Source organism: Anomaloglossus baeobatrachus, chromosome 3, assembly GCF_048569485.1.
Source record: "Anomaloglossus baeobatrachus isolate aAnoBae1 chromosome 3, aAnoBae1.hap1, whole genome shotgun sequence".
NCBI lineage: Eukaryota > Metazoa > Chordata > Amphibia > Anura > Aromobatidae > Anomaloglossus > Anomaloglossus baeobatrachus.
The window spans coordinates 583745659-583761864 of record NC_134355.1 but is presented as its reverse complement, the minus strand read 5'-3'; the positions used below and the strand labels follow the sequence as shown (position 1 = coordinate 583761864).

Sequence of the window (16206 nt, the reverse complement as noted above, 5' to 3'; positions counted from 1 at the left end):
TTGCCAGAGGGGGAGGGGCCTTGCACTTTTAATGTAGTGCTTTGTGTGGCCTCCAGAGGGCAGTAGCTATACCCCAATCGTCTGGGTCTCCCAATAAGAGCTAGAAGAAAAGGAATTTACGGTAAGTAACAAAATTCCCTTCTTTGTCTCGCGGGTACAGAATCGAGTTCAGTTCTCGGCCTCCACTTCGGTTCTTCAGAACCTCCCCACACCCCAACCGAGCAGATGCCCTGCTGCAGGCGGTGGACTCTCTAAGAGCAGAAGGAGTCGTGATCCCTGTCCCCCCTCAGGAACGGGGGCGAGGTTTTTACTCCAATCTCTTTGTGGTTCCAAAAAAGGACGGCTCCTTCCGTCCTGTTCTGGACCTAAAACTGCTCAACAAGCATGTGAACGCCAGGCGGTTCCGGATGGAATCCCTCCGCTCAGTCATTGCCTCAATGTCCCAAGGAGATTTCCTAGCATCAATAGACATCAAAGATGCTTATCTCCACGTGCCGATTGCTACGGAGCACCAACGCTTTCTACGCTTCGTGATAGGAGACGACCATTTTCAGTTCGTGGCTCTGCCATTTGGTCTGGCGACAGCCCCTCGGGTGTTCACCAAGATCATGGCAGCAGTGGTAGCAGTCTTGCACTCTCACGGACACTCTGTGATCCCTTACTTGGACGATCTACTGGTCAAGGCACCCTCTCAGGAGGCATGCCAACTCAGCCTGAATTTTGCACTGGAGACTCTCCAGGCGTTCGGGTGGATCATCAACTTCCCAAAGTCAAATCTGTCACCGACCCAATCACTAACGTATCTTGGCATGGAGTTTCATACTCTCTCAGCGATAGTGAAGCTTCCGCTGGACAAGCAGCGGTCTCTACAGACTGGGGTGCAGGCTCTCCTTCAAAGTCAGTCGCACTCCTTAAGACGCCTCATGCACTTCCTCGGGAAGATGGTGTCGGCAATAGAGGCGGTTCCGTTTGCGCAGTTTCATCTGCGTCCACTTCAATGGGACATCCTCCGCCAATGGGACGGGAAGTCAACATCCCTGGACTGGAAAGTCTCCCTTTCCCAGACGGCCAAGGACTCTCTGCAGTGGTGGCTCCTTTCCACCTCATTATCACAGGGAAGATCCTTCCTACCACCGTCCTGGGCGGTGGTCACGACAGACGCGAGTCTGTCAGGGTGGGGAGCAGTGTTTCTCCACCATAGGGCTCAGGGTACGTGGACTCAGCAGGAGTCCATCCTTCAGATCAATGTTCTGGAAATCAGAGCAGTGTTTCTTGCCCTACTAGCCTTCCAGCAGTGGCTGGAAGGGAAGCAGATCCGAATTCAATCGGACAACTCCACAGCGGTGGCATACATCAATCACCAAGGGGGGACACGCAGTCGGCAAGCCTTCCAGGAAGTCCGGCGCATTATGATGTGGGTGGAAGCCACGGCCTCCACCATATCCGCAGTTCACATCCCCGGCGTAGAAAACTGGGAAGCAGACTTCCTCAGTCGCCAGGGCATGGACGCAGGGGAATGGTCCCTTCACCCGGACGTGTTTCAGGAAATCTGTCGCCGATGGGGAAGGCCGGACGTCGACCTAATGGCGTCCCGGCACAACAACAAGGTCCCAACCTTCATGGCACGGTCTCGCGATCAAAGAGCTCTAGCAGCAGACGCCCTAGTGCAAGATTGGTCGCAGTTCCGGCTCCCTTATGTGTTTCCACCTCTGGCACTCTTGCCCAGAGTGCTACGCAAGATCAGATCCGACTGCAGCCGCGTCATACTCGTCGCTCCAGACTGGCCGAGGAGGGCGTGGTATCCGGATCTGTGGCATCTCACGGTCGGCCAACCGTGGGCACTACCAGACCGACCAGACTTACTGTCCCAAGGGCCGTTTTTCCATCGGAATTCTGCGGCCCTGAACCTGACTGTGTGGCCATTGTGTCCTGGATCCTAGCGTCTTCAGGCTTATCCCAAGGGGTCGTTGCCACCATGAGACAGGCTAGGAAGCCCACGTCTGCTAAGATCTACCACAGAACGTGGAGGATATTCTTATCCTGGTGCTCTGCTCAGGGAGTGTCTCCCTGGCCATATGCATTACCTACCCTTCTTTCTTTCCTGCAATCTGGGTTAGAAAAAGGTTTGTCGCTCGGCTCCCTTAAAGGACAAGTCTAGGCGCTATCCGTCTTTTTTCAGAGGCGTTTGGCACGCCTTCCTAAGGTGCGCACGTTCCTGCAGGGGGTTTGCCATATTGTACCCCCGTACAAGCGGCCGTTGGATCCATGGGATCTGAACAGGGTACTAGTTGCCCTCCAGAAGCCGCCCTTCGAGCCTCTGAGGGAGGTTTCACTCTCTAGACTATCACAGAAAGTGGTTTTTCTGGTAGCGATCACATCTCTTCGGAGAGTGTCTGAGCTAGCAGCGCTGTCTTCCAAGGCTCCCTTCCTGGTCTTCCACCAGGACAAGGTAGTGCTGCGCCCCATTCAGGAGTTTCTCCCGAAGGTGGTATCCTCTTTTCATCTTAATCAGGATATCTCTTTGCCGTCGTTTTGTCCTCATGCAGTTCATCGGTATGAGAAGGATTTACATTTGTTAGATCTGGTGAGAGCACTCAGAATCTACATTTCCCGCACGGCGCCCCTGCGCCGTTCGGATGCACTCTTTGTCCTTGTCGCTGGTAAGCGCAAAGGGTCGCAGGCTTCTAAGGCCACCCTGGCTCGATGGATCAAAGAACCAATTCTTGAAGCCTACCGTTCTGCTGGGCTTCCGGTTCCATCAGGGCTGAAGGCCCATTCTACCAGAGCCGTGGGTGCGTCCTGGGCATTGCGACACCAGGCTACGGCTCAACAGGTGTGCCAGGCAGCTACCTGGTCGAGTCTGCACACTTTCACCAAACATTATCAGGTGCATACCTATGCTTCGGCGGACGCCAGCCTAGGTAGAAGAGTCCTGCAGGCGGCAGTTGCCTCCCCGTAGGGGAGGGCTGTCTTGCAGCTCTAACATGAGGTATTTCTTTACCCACCCAGGGACAGCTTTTGGACGTCCCAATCGTCTGGGTCTCCCAATAGAGCGCCGAAGAAGAAGGGAATTTTGTTACTTACCGTAAATTCCTTTTCTTCTAGCTCTTATTGGGAGACCCAGCACCCGCCCTGTTGTCCTTCGGGATTTTTGGTTTGTTTGCGGGTACACATGTTGTTCATGTTGAACGGTTTTCAGTTCTCCGATGTTACTCGGAGTAAATTTGTTTAAACCAGTTATTGGCTTTCCTCCTTCTTGCTTTTGCACTAAAACTGGTGAGCCAGTGATCCCACTGGGGGTGTATAGCCAGAAGGGGAGGGGCCTTACACTTTTTAGTGTAGTTGCTTTGTGTGGCCTCCGGAGGCAGTGCTATACACCCAATCGTCTGGGTCTCCCAATAAGAGCTAGAAGAAAAGGAATTTACGGTAAGTAACAAAATTCCCTTCATTTTAGCCCTTTATTTTGCTTTTTCATATCCAACTTTAATAAGTGGCTCATTTCTATTCACTATCTATTTGCTGTTATCTAGATGTACAGTTTGGAAACACATACAGCAGACTGATCTATATCTATACTGATCATTCAGTCCTACATCCTTTTATATTTGGACAGAACGGTTCTGGGTGTTGTAGAGATGGTCAATGTTTTTCGCTATACATTACAGCTTCCAGGAGAGGAGCCACTGGGAAGGATAGAGCCGACAGAATATGGGCATTTGCTGGCGCTGGTACACAAGATGAATATCTACCTCAGCCAGATGAAGCAGTTCCCAGTCAAAGTGCGTGACTTCCCAAGTGGTTATGGTACAGGGAGCAGGTAGGTAGCACTTTAAAGGGAATCTGTCACCAGGTTTTTGCTCCCCCATCTGAGAGCACCATAATGTAGAGACAGAGACCCTGATTGCAGCGATGTGTCACTTACTGAGCTGTTTGCTGCCATTTTAATAAAATCAATGTTTTCTCTGCTGCAGATCCAGCAGTTATACAGAACTCATGAATATGCTGGACTACCTGCAGGACACCAAGTAGTCCTCTAATGATAATCTACTCCTGATTATACAGCAATTTATCAAAACTACACTAAGCAGCCCAGTAAGTGACACATCGCTGCAATCAGGATCTCTACCCCTACGTGATGCTGCTCTCTTATTAGGTGGCAAAAACCTGGTGACAAATTCCCTTTAAGGATTTGAAAATTACTGCAATTTCCATTCAATCATCTGTGCGTTGTGTAAAATTACTTAATTTATTTGCTTTCCAGTCTTGTTAATTGCTATATAGGTAAGATACAGGACAAGATCATTTTACAACTTTCAAATATAATTTGCTATTTGATGAGCAGGAGCCTGATATTGTTATGTCAATTTGATTAATTGCAAAACACATCCATTATACTGAGCGTGGCTCCTGTACAGACAAACCATAATGCCAGTGTGAATACAGCCCAAAGGTGGCTTTACACGCTACGACATCGCTAAAGTGATCTTGTTGGGGTCACGGAATTTGTGACGCACATCCGGCCGCGTTAGCGATGTCGTTGCGTGTGACACCTATTAGCGATTTTGAATCGTTGCAAAAACGTTCAAAATCGCTAATCGGTGACATTCCCCCTTATTCCCAATTATCATTGCTGCTGCAGTAACGATGTTGTTCGTCGTTCCTGCGGCAGCACACATCGCTATGTGTGACACCGCAGGAAGGAGGAACCTCTCCTTACCTGCGTTCCGCCAGCAATGAGGAAGGAAGGAGGTGGGCAGGATGTTCGTCCCGCTCATCTCCACCCCTCCGCTTTGATTGGGCGGCCGCTTAGTGACGTCACGGTGACGCCGATCGCACCTCCCCCTTGAGGGAGGGGTTGTTCGGCGGCCACAGCAACGTCGCAGAGCAGGTATATGTGTGTGTGATGCTGCCGTAGCGATAATGTTCATTACGGCAGCGATCACCACATATCGTTACAATGACGGGGGCGAGTGCTTTCGCGCTCGACATCGCTAGCATCGGCTAGCGATGTCGCAGCGTGTAAAGCCCGCCTTAGGCTTCTTTTCTCTCCTCCGTGTGTTGGTATAATTTTTTTAATATCTCTCCATTGCCAGGGGTCTTCAAGCGATAACGTTTTTCAATACTCATCCACTGAAATTTCAACTACAGAGACATCCAGAGTGCACTAATGTAAAGCAGTTGAAACGGGGACTTTTTAAAATAGGTCCCCTGACTCCTGTGCAGACGATTGAGAAATATCTGGTGGCTAAAGGTAAGTGCTCTTCTTTCTTACTTTAACTGGTATCCTAGATTGTTGGATTCTTTAAACCCTTAACGATTGTGGGCCGTAAGATTACCTCCTAAGCCACCATTGTGTAATCCCAGCCGGCTGCTATGGGCTGTCGACGTGGATCCGCGCATATGTCAGCTGATTTGTACAGCTGACGTGTGCCTTGCAGGCATGAATGGATCCACATTTCACCCGCGCCTGTTAACCCCTTAGACCTTGTGCGCACTAGGCGTTTTTGCTGCGTTTTTAGCTGCGTTTTTTTACTGCGTTTTTGTGCTGAAAACGCAGTAACATTGCTTCCCCAGCAATGTCTATGAGTTTTCATTTTTGCTGTCCGCACACAGCGTTTTTTTTGTAGCTGTGTTTTTGTGGTGACTACAAAAACGCAGCATGTCAATTATTTCTGCGTTTTTCAATCGTTGTTCCAATCCACAGCTGCCTAGTTGTACCTGGCTGGACTCAAAAATTGGGCGAAGCCCACGTCATTTTTTTTTTTAATTATTTCATGAAATTCATGAAATAAAAGGTTCCCTATATTTTTGGTTCCCAGCTGGGTACAAATAGGCAGCTGGGGGTTGGGGGCAGCCCGTACCTGCCTGCTGTACCTGGCTAGCATACAAAAATATAGCGAAGCCCACGTCATTTTTTTTTTTCTTTGTCGCTCCATTGGGAGACCCAGACAATTGGGTGTATAGCTTCTGCCTCCGGAGGCCACACAAAGTATTACACTTTAAAAAGTGTAACCCCTCCCCTCTGCCTATACACCCTCCCGTGCATCACGGGCTCCTCAGTTTTATGCTTTGTGTGGAAGAAGGCACACATCCACTCATCTTCTCATTTTAGTTATATCGGTTGGAAGAAAAGTGGGCCCCCACGGGGCCCCCGGCATGTTCCCTTCTCACCCCACTTTGTCGGCGGTGATGTTAAGGTTGAGGTACCCATTGTGAGTACAAAGGCAGGAGCCTCATGCCGTCTCCTTCACCATCCCTTAGCGGCTCTGGGAGAAGTGGGATCCTCAGCGGTCATCCAGTCACTGGGACCGTGCTCCCTCCGCAGCCCCTGGGGGAAGCTGTCGGACAGGAGTTTGTTTATCCTCAGGGACCGGGCCCTGCATCACTAAGGTACTCTGTACCCCCATGGGGGATGTGCTTGGAGCGCCTACATCCCGGACGCTGCAGCAGCTGCTTATTTGTGACAGCCGGCGGACTTCCGCGCCGACCGCGCCTGTTTGTCGGCCGCGGTATTAAATTTAGTCCCCGGCTTCAATTGCGGCCTAGTTGCAAAACTCCCGCCCCCGGGCCTGTCTATCAGGTATAAGGGCGCGACTGCCGGCCTGACGTCGGCTGTGAGGGCCAGGGCATCCTGTATGTTCCTCCCCCCCTCACTGATCACTGTGGGGACTCCAGATTCCCGCACTTTTTCTAACGCCGCCCCCGGCTTCTCTCCTCCCCTGAGAGCTCCGGCAGCCATTTCTTTGGCATTCTGCCTGTGGAAGTTTTCCTGGAAAGAGCTCTGCAATGCTGGGAGACCTAAGGCAGGGAATCTGGAGGACACACACTCCGCTTTTTAGCGGTCGGTAAGCCACACCGGTCACCCGGTGCTGGTCCCCTCAGGGTGCCGGAATAGATACCATATATATTTATATATTTCTGTTCGGTCGGGCTGTATACCCTCCCCATATACCCTCAGTGATCACTCTCCTAGGAGACAACAGCATGTCGTCCACAAGGAGCAAGGGGGCCAAGACACAGGGTTATTTTGCGACCTGTACCTCTTGTGCGGCTAAGTTACCTGCAGGTTCCACCTACCCTCACTGTGAGCAATGCTCAACCCCTGTTTCTTCAGCGCTCTATTGGGAGACCCAGACGATTGGGGTATAGCTACTGCCCTCCGGAGGCCACACAAAGCACTACACTAAAAAGTGCAAGGCCCCTCCCCTTCTGGCTATACCCCCCCGTGGTATCACGGGTTCTCCAGTTTTCAAGCTTTGTGCGAAGGAGGTCAGACATCCATGCATAGCTCCACAGATTTTAGTCAGCAGTAGCTGCTGACTATTTCGGATGGAAGAAAAGAGGGCCCATATAGGGCCCACAGCATGCTCCCTTCTCACCCGTGGATGGTGTTGTAAGGTTGAGGTACCTATTGCTGGTACAGGGGCTGGAGCCCCACATGCTGTTTTCCTTCCACATCCCCTTGTAGGGCTCTGTGGAAGTGGGATCCTGCCGGCCTCTAAGCTCTGACGCCGGGCTCCATCCACAGACCCAGTTGAACCTGATGGATACGGAGCAGGAGTACAATCAGGGACATGGCCCTGCATCATACAGGTACTCTGTGTCCCCGGCAGGCACAGACACACTCCGGGCTGGCTGGGTGTTGTAGTGCGCCGGGGACCGTAACGTTGGAGTTAGTGTTCCTACAGTTTACTGGGGGACTTGGTGTTGTGGGAACGCAGCGCCGACCCCCACTGGACCGGGCGGCGCTGCTGTGACTTGTGGTGCGCCGGGGACACGCCGACCGCGCTTTTACGGCGGCGGCGTTTATAAATCCAGTCCCCGGCTTTTGCGGCCTAGCTCCGCTTCGTTCCCGCCCCCACCCTGTCAATCAGGGTAGGGGAGAGACGCTGTTTCGCAGCAGCGACGAGGGCTGGAGCCTGATTTACATGCTCCAGCCTTCTCACTAGGCACAGAGGGAAGCAGGCTTCCCGCTCTTAGTCAGGAACGCCCAGGGCCCGCCCCCCCTCCTCTCCCAGGACGCCGGCAGCCATTACATGCAGTCTGGCTGGAGGAAGGACGCAAGGCTCTGGGAGACCTGGACTAGGGGGCTTTTGGAGAACACACACCCGCTCTTAAGCGGGCGGTAAGCGGCTTTTCAGCTGGCCCCTCTAGTGCCTCAGTGTGTATTGGTGTACTGTGTCACCAGATATATATATTTAGTTATTTCTTGCACTGTGAGGTCGCTTCCTGGCTAGACCCCAGATCGCTCTGAGGAGGCAGCAACATGTCATCCACAAAACGCAAGGCTGCCAAGGCTAGGGCTGTGTACACTGCGTGTGCTGCATGTGGGGCTGCTCTACCAGCAGGTTCCAAAGACCCCCATTGTGTGCAATGCTCAGATCCGGTGCTGCTTCGCCAGCCGGAGTCCGGAGGGGTAGTGACCCAGGCTGAGACGCTTGTAAGTCCTGCCCCGGTGTCAGGGACAGACTTTGCAGTTTTTGCTGATGGAATGTCTGTGACTATGGCAAAGATCCTTGAAACTTTGCAATCCATGTCTGGGGCTCAGTCTATGGACACGGCGAGGTCTCTGTCCTCTAATCCCCCTCAGTTGGAATTAGTCCAGACTGCAAGGGGGTCCCCGGCTTCCCAGGCTGAGTATTATGACTCAGATGATAGCCCCAGCCACCCTAAGCGAGCTCGCTGGGAAAGACCCTCAACGTCATCACACTGCTCAGGGTCTCAGCGCAATCAGTCGCCCTGTGATGCGTCTGAAGAGAGTGATCAGGAGTCTTATCCTGGAACCCCTCTCAATCTGGATACCCCGGATGGGGACGCCATGGTAAACGATCTTATCTCAGCCATCAATAGACTGTTGGATATTTCTCCCCCAGCTCCTTCTGCAGAGGAGGCAGCTGCAGAGCAGGAGAAGTTTCGTTTCCTCTATCCCAAGCGTAAATTGAGTGCCTTCTTGGATCACTCTGACTTCAGAGAATCAATCCAGAAACACGACGCTCATCCTGAAAGGCGTTTCTCTAAACGTTCTAAGGATACACGTTTTCCTTTCCCCCCTGATGTGGTCAAGCGCTGGACCCAGTGTCCAAAAGTAGACCCCCCGATTTCCAAACTTGCAGCTAGATCCATAGTTGCAGTGGAGGATGGCGCTTCACTTAAGGATGCCAATGATAGACAGATGGACCTTTGGTTAAAATCTGTCTATGAAGCTATCGGCGCGTCGTTTGCTCCAGCATTCGCAGCCGTATGGGCACTCCAAGCTATTTCAGCTGGTTTAGCAAAAGTGGATGCTATCATACATCCAGCGGCGCCGCAAGTGGCGTCCCTTACCTCGCAGATGTCTGCGTTTGCGTCTTACGCTATCAATGCGGTCCTAGAATCTACCAGCCGCACCTCAATGGCGTCCGCCAATTCGGTAGTTTTGCGCAGAGCCTTGTGGTTAAAGGACTGGAAAGCAGATGCTGGTTCCAAAAAATGTTTAACCAGCTTGCCTTTATCTAGAGATAGACTGTTTGGCGAGCCATTGGCTGACATCATTAAACAGTCCAAGGGTAAAGACTCTTCCTTACCTCAGCCCAGATCAAGCAAACCTCAGCAGAAAAAATGGCAGCAGAGGTTTCAGTCCTTTCGAGGTTCGGGCAAGACACAATTCTCCTCGTCCAAAGGGACTCAGAGGACGCAAAGAGTCTCAGATTCCTGGCGGGCTCACGCACGCCCCAAGAAAGCAAATGGAGGAACCGCTTCCAAAGCGGCTACCTCATGACTTCCAGTCCCCTCCCTCCGCATCTCCGGTCGGGGGCAGGCTCTCCCGCTTTTACGACATTTGGACGTCACAGGTCAAAGACCGGTGGGTGACAAACATTTTGTCTCGCGGGTACAGAATCGAGTTCAGTTCTCGTCCTCCAGCTCGGTTCTTCAGAACCTCCCCACATCCAGACCGAGCAGATGCCCTGCTGCAGGCGGTGGACTCCCTAAGAGCGGAAGGAGTAGTGGTTCCTGTACCGCCTCAGGAACAAGGGCGAGGGTTTTACTCCAATCTCTTTGTGGTTCCAAAAAAGGACGGCTCGTTCCGTCCTGTTCTGGATCTAAAGCTGCTCAACAAACATGTGCACGCCAGACGGTTCCGGATGGAAACCCTCCGCTCTGTCGTTGCCTCAATGTCTCAAGGAGACTTCCTTGCCTCAATTGACATCAAAGATGCTTATCTCCACGTGCCAATTGCTACAGAACATCAACGTTTTCTACGTTTTGTGATAGGAAACGACCATCTTCAGTTCGTAGCTCTGCCATTCGGTCTGGCGACAGCCCCCCGGGTCTTCACCAAGGTCATGGCGGCGGTGGTAGCAGTCTTGCACTCTCAGGGACACTCGGTGATCCCTTACCTAGACGATCTACTTGTCAAGGCACCCTCTCAAGAGGCATGCCAACTCAGTCTACATGCTATGCTGGAGACTCTACAGACGTTCGGATGGATCATCAACTTTCCAAAGTCGAATCTGTCACCGTCACAGTCGCTAACGTATCTTGGCATGGAGTTTCATACTCGAGCAGCGAGAGTGAAGCTTCCGCTGAACAAGCAGCGGTCCCTACAGACAGGGGTGCAATCCCTCCTTCAAGGCCAGTTGCACCCCTTACGGCGCCTCATGCACTTCCTCGGGAAGATGGTGGCAGCCATGGAAGCAGTTCCCTTTGCGCAGTTTCATCTGCGCCCACTTCAATGGGACATTCTCCGCCAATGGGACGGGAAGTCAACGTCCCTGGACAGGAAAGTCTCTCTCTCCCAGACGGCCAAGGACTCTCTACAATGGTGGCTCCTTCCCACCTCATTGTCTCAGGGAAGATCCTTCCTGCCCCCATCCTGGGCAGTGGTCACGACAGATGCGAGTCTGTCAGGGTGGGGAGCAGTGTTTCTCCACCACAGGGCCCAGGGGACGTGGACTCCGCAGGAGTCCACCCTTCAGATCAATGTTCTGGAAATCAGGGCAGTGTATCTTGCCCTACTGGCCTTCCAACAGTGGCTGGAAGGAAAGCAGATCCGAATCCAGTCGGACAACTCCACAGCGGTGGCATACATCAATCACCAAGGAGGGACGCGCAGTCGGCAAGCATTCCAAGAAGTCCGGCGCATTCTAATGTGGGTGGAGGACACAGCCTCCACCATATCCGCGGTTCACATCCCAGGCGTAGAAAATTGGGAAGCAGACTTCCTCAGTCGCCAGGGCATGGACGCAGGGGAGTGGTCCCTTCACCCGGACGTGTTTCAGGAAATCTGTCGCCGATGGGGAGTGCCGGACGTCGACCTAATGGCGTCCCGGCACAACAACAAGGTCCCGGCATTCATGGCGAGGTCGCGCGATCAAAGAGCTCTGGCGGCAGACGCATTAGTTCAAGATTGGTCGCAGTTTCGGCTCCCATACGTCTTCCCACCTCTGGCACTCTTGCCCAGAGTGTTACGCAAGATCAGATCCGATTGCAGCCGCGTCATACTCGTCGCCCCAGACTGGCCGAGGAGATCGTGGTATCCGGATCTGTGGCATCTCACGGTCGGTCGACCGTGGTCACTGCCAGACCGACCAGACTTACTGTCCCAAGGGCCGTTTTTCCATCAGAATTCTGCGGCCCTGAACCTGACTGTGTGGCCATTGAGTCCTGGATCCTAGCGTCCGCAGGATTATCTCAAGGAGTCGTAGCCACAATGAGACAAGCTAGGAAGTCAACGTCTGCTAAGATCTACCACAGAACGTGGAAGATTTTCTTATCCTGGTGCTCTGCACAGAGAGTATCCCCTTGGCCATTTGCATTGCCTACCTTTCTTTCCTTCCTGCAATCGGGGTTGGAAAAGGGCTTGTCGCTCAGCTCCCTTAAAGGGCAAGTCTCGGCACTATCCGTGTTTTTTCAGAAGCGTCTAGCACGTCTTCCTAAGGTGCGCACGTTCCTGCAGGGGGTCTGTCATATTGTGCCCCCGTACAGGCGGCCGTTAGATCCATGGGATCTGAACAGGGTACTAGTTGCTCTCCAGAAGCCGCCTTTCGAGCCTCTGAAGGAAGTTTCCTTTTCTCGCCTGTCACAGAAAGTGGTGTTTCTTGTTGCGATCACATCGCTTCGGCGAGTGTCGGAGCTGGCAGCTCTGTCATCCAAGGCTCCCTTCCTGGTGTTCCACCAGGACAAGGTAGTGCTGCGCCCCATTCCGGAGTTTCTCCCTAAGGTCGTATCCTCGTTTCATCTTAATCAGGATATATCCTTGCCTTCCTTTTGTCCTCATCCGGTTCACCGGTATGAAAAGGACTTACGTTTGCTAGATCTGGTGAGAGCACTCAGAATCTACATTTCCCGCACGGCGCCCATGCGCCGTTCCGATGCACTTTTTGTCCTTGTCGCTGGTCCGCGCAAGGGGTTGCAGGCTTCTAAAGCCACCCTGGCTCGATGGATCACAGAACCAATTCTAGAGGCTTACCGTTCTGCGGGGCTTCCGGTTCCTTCAGGGCTAAAAGCCCACTCAACCAGAGCCGTGGGTGCGTCCTGGGCATTACGACACCAGGCTTCGGCTCAACAAGTGTGCCAGGCAGCTACCTGGTCGAGTCTGCACACTTTCACCAAGCATTATCAGGTGCATACCTATGCTTCGGCGGATGCCAGCTTAGGTAGAAGAGTCCTGCAGGCGGCAGTGACACCCCCGTAGGGGAGGGCTGTTTTGCAGCTCTAACATGAGGTATCTCTTTACCCACCCAGGGACAGCTTTTGGACGTCCCAATCGTCTGGGTCTCCCAATAGAGCGCTGAAGAAGAAGGGAATTTTGTTACTTACCGTAAATTCCTTTTCTTCTAGCTCTTATTGGGAGACCCAGCACCCGCCCTGTTGTCCTTCGGGATTTTTTTTTTTTTTTGTTGTTTGCGGGTACACATGTTGTTCATGTTGAACGGTTTTTCAGTTCTCCGACGTTATTCGGAGTTAATTTGTTTAAACCAGTTATTGGCTTCCTCCTTCTTGCTTTGGCACTAAAACTGGAGAACCCGTGATACCACGGGGGGGTATAGCCAGAAGGGGAGGGGCCTTGCACTTTTTAGTGTAGTGCTTTGTGTGGCCTCCGGAGGGCAGTAGCTATACCCCAATCGTCTGGGTCTCCCAATAAGAGCTAGAAGAAAAGGAATTTACGGTAAGTAACAAAATTCCCTTCTTTGCTTCCACAACCAGAGCCTCGGTCACTAGTGGGCCCCTCGGCTCAGGTAGAATCCGTTGCTCTCCCTGTCCAGGCGGCAGGGACAGAGTTTGCAGTTTTTGCTGAAAAACTCTCTGAGTCACTCTCACATTCCATGGCTCAGTCTATGGACAAATGGTCTGCCAAGCTGCTTGAAGCCTTGCAGTCCAGACCGGTCCCTACACGTGCCCCGGGCCCTGTTGGATCTTCACCCCCAGGCCCCTCTCTGCCCGCGCCGCAGCACGTTCCCAGGGGGGGCCCTAGGTCTCACGTGGAGGACTCCGGCCCGGACCACAGTCCCAGACCGGCTAAGCGGGCACGCTGGGAATCTTCCCCGACTTCTTCACGCTGCTCAGGTTCCCAGCGTGAGGACTCTCTGGAGGACGAGGCGGACGTCGCAGCTCAGGGCTCTGACACTGACGTTGCCCTCAATCTTGATACACCTGACGGGGACGCCATAGTAAATGATCTTATCTCGTCCATCAACCAGGTGTTAGATATCTCTCCCCCACTGCCACCTGTAGAGGAGTCAACTTCTCAGCAGGAGAAACACCAGTTTCGGTTCCCTAAACGTACACGGAGTGCGTTTTTCGATCACTCTAACTTCAGAGATGCTGTCCAGAAGCCCAGAGCAGGTTCCGGACAAGCGCTTTACTAAGCGCCTTACTGACACACGTTACCCCTTCCCTCCTGACGTTGTCAAGGGTTGGGCTCAATGTCCCAAGGTGGATCCCCCAGTCTCTAGATTGGCGGCTAGATCTGTGGTATCGGTTGCAGATGGATCATCGCTAAAGGATGCCACTGACAGGCAGATAGAGCTCCTGATGAAATCCATCTATGAAGCCACGGGGGCGTCTTTTGCCCCGGCCTTTGCAGCCGTGTGGGCACTACAAGCTATCTCAGCTTGTCTGGCTGAGATTAATGCGGTTACACGTAATTCTGCTCCGCAGGTTACGTCTTTGACTTCCCAGGCGTCAGTTTTTTCTTCCTATGCCATGAACGCAGTTTTAGACTCTGCTAGCCGTACAGCGGTGGCATCCGCTAACTCTGTGGCAGTCCGCAGGGCCATGTGGCTGCGCGAATGGAAGGCAGACTCGGCTTCCAAGAGGTTCTTAACCAGTTTGCCGTTTACTGGCGACCGATTGTTTGGCGAACGATTGGATGAGATTATTAAGGAATCTAAAGGAAAGGACTCCTCCTTGCCCCAGTCTAAGCCAAAGAGACCTCAGCAACGACAGATACAATCGAGGTTTCGGTCCTTTCGTCCCTCCGCCAAGCCCCAATTCTCTTCGTCCAGCAGGCCGGAGAAGGGCCAGAGGAACTCCTATGCGTGGCGGTCTAAGTCACGCCCCCAAAAGGCCGCAGGAGGCACTGCTTCCAAGGCGGCCTCCTCATGACTCTCGGCATCCCCGAACCGCATCCTCGGTCGGTGGCAGGCTCTCCCGCTTTTGCGACGCCTGGTGGCCACATGTTCAAGACCGATGGGTGAGAGACATTCTGTCTCACGGTTACAGGATAGAGTTCAGCTCTCGTCCTCCGACTCGTTTCTTCAGAACATCTCCGCCCCCCGAGCGAGCCGATGCACTTTTTCAGGCGGTGAACGCTCTGAAAACAGAAGGAGTCGTGATCCCTGTTCCCCTTCAGGAACATGGTCGCGGCTTTTACTCCAACTTGTTTGTGGTGCCAAAGAAGGACGGCTCGTTCCGTCCCGTTCTGGACCTCAAACTACTCAACAGACATGTGAGCACCAGACGGTTTCGGATGGAATCTCTCCGCTCTGTCATCGCTTCAATGTCATAAGTAGACTTCCTAGCATCGATCGACATCAAGGATGCTTATCTCCATGTGCCGATCGCACCCGAACATCAACGCTTTTTGCGCTTCGCCATCAGGGACGAACACCTTCAGTTCGTGGCATTGCCTTTCGGCCTGGCGACAGCCCCACGGGTGTTCACCAAGGTCATGGCATCTGTTGTGGCGGTCCTACACTCTCAGGGCCACTCGGTGATTCCCTACTTAGATGATCTCCTGGTCAGGGCACCCTCTCAGTTGGCGTGTCAAAACAGCCTTTCCGTCGCTCTGGCGACTCTCCAGCAGTTCGGTTGGATAATCAACTTCCCAAAATCCCAGTTGACACCGACCCAATCACTGACGTACCTTGGGATGGAGTTTCATACTCAGTCAGCGGTAGTCATGCTACCGCGGGACAAACAGCTTTCTCTGCAGGCAGGGGTGCAATCTCTTCTTCGGGGTCAGTCTCACCCCTTGAGGCGCCTCATGCACTTCCTGGGGAAGATGGTGGCAGCGATGGAGGCAGTGCCGTTCGCGCAATTCCATCTGCGGCCACTCCAGTGGGAAATTCTCCGTAAATGGGACAGGAGGTCGACTTCACTCGACAGGAACGTCTCTCTTTCCCTTGCAACCAAGACGTCACTTCAGTGGTGGCTCCTTCCCAACTCTCTGTCGCAGGGGAAATCCTTCCTAACCCCCACCTGGGCTGTGGTCACGACGGACGCGAGCCTGTCAGGGTGGGGGGCGGTTTTTCTCCACCACAGGGCTCAGGGAACCTGGACTCCGATAGAGTCATCCCTTCAGATCAATATTCTGGAGATAAGGGCAGTGTATCTAGCCCTAGTGGCCTTTCATCGGTGGCTGGAGGGCAGGCAGATCTGAATCCAGTCGGACAACGCCACTGCCGTCGCATACATCAACCACCAAGGCGGCACTCTCAGTCGTCAAGCCTTCCAGGAAGTCCGACGAATTCTACAGTGGGTGGAAGCCACAGCCTCCACGATCTCCGCAGTGTACATCCCGGGCGTAGAAAACTGGGAAGCAGATTTTCTCAGCCGACAGGGCATGGACGCGGGGGAATGGTCTCTTCACCCAGACGTGTTTCGAGAGATCTGTCGCCGCTGATGGACGCCGGACGTCGATCTCATGGCGTCACGGCACAACAACAAAGTCCCGGCATTTATGGCCCGGTCTCAAGATCACAGAGCTCTGGCGGCGGACGCATT

The 16206-nt window shown here is 53.2% G+C and overlaps 1 protein-coding gene across 1 annotated transcript in view; it reads left to right on the top strand.

Annotated features, from left to right (window-relative positions):
* Window positions 1-16206, top strand: part of LOC142296903 (E3 ubiquitin-protein ligase TRIP12-like) — a 498462-nt gene that overhangs the window by 332347 nt on the left and 149909 nt on the right. The window contains exons 22-23 of the mRNA XM_075341010.1: window positions 3666-3817; window positions 5094-5251. Coding sequence (XP_075197125.1) covers window positions 3666-3817; window positions 5094-5251 — 310 coding nt within the window. The remainder of the gene's footprint in view (window positions 1-3665; window positions 3818-5093; window positions 5252-16206) is intronic.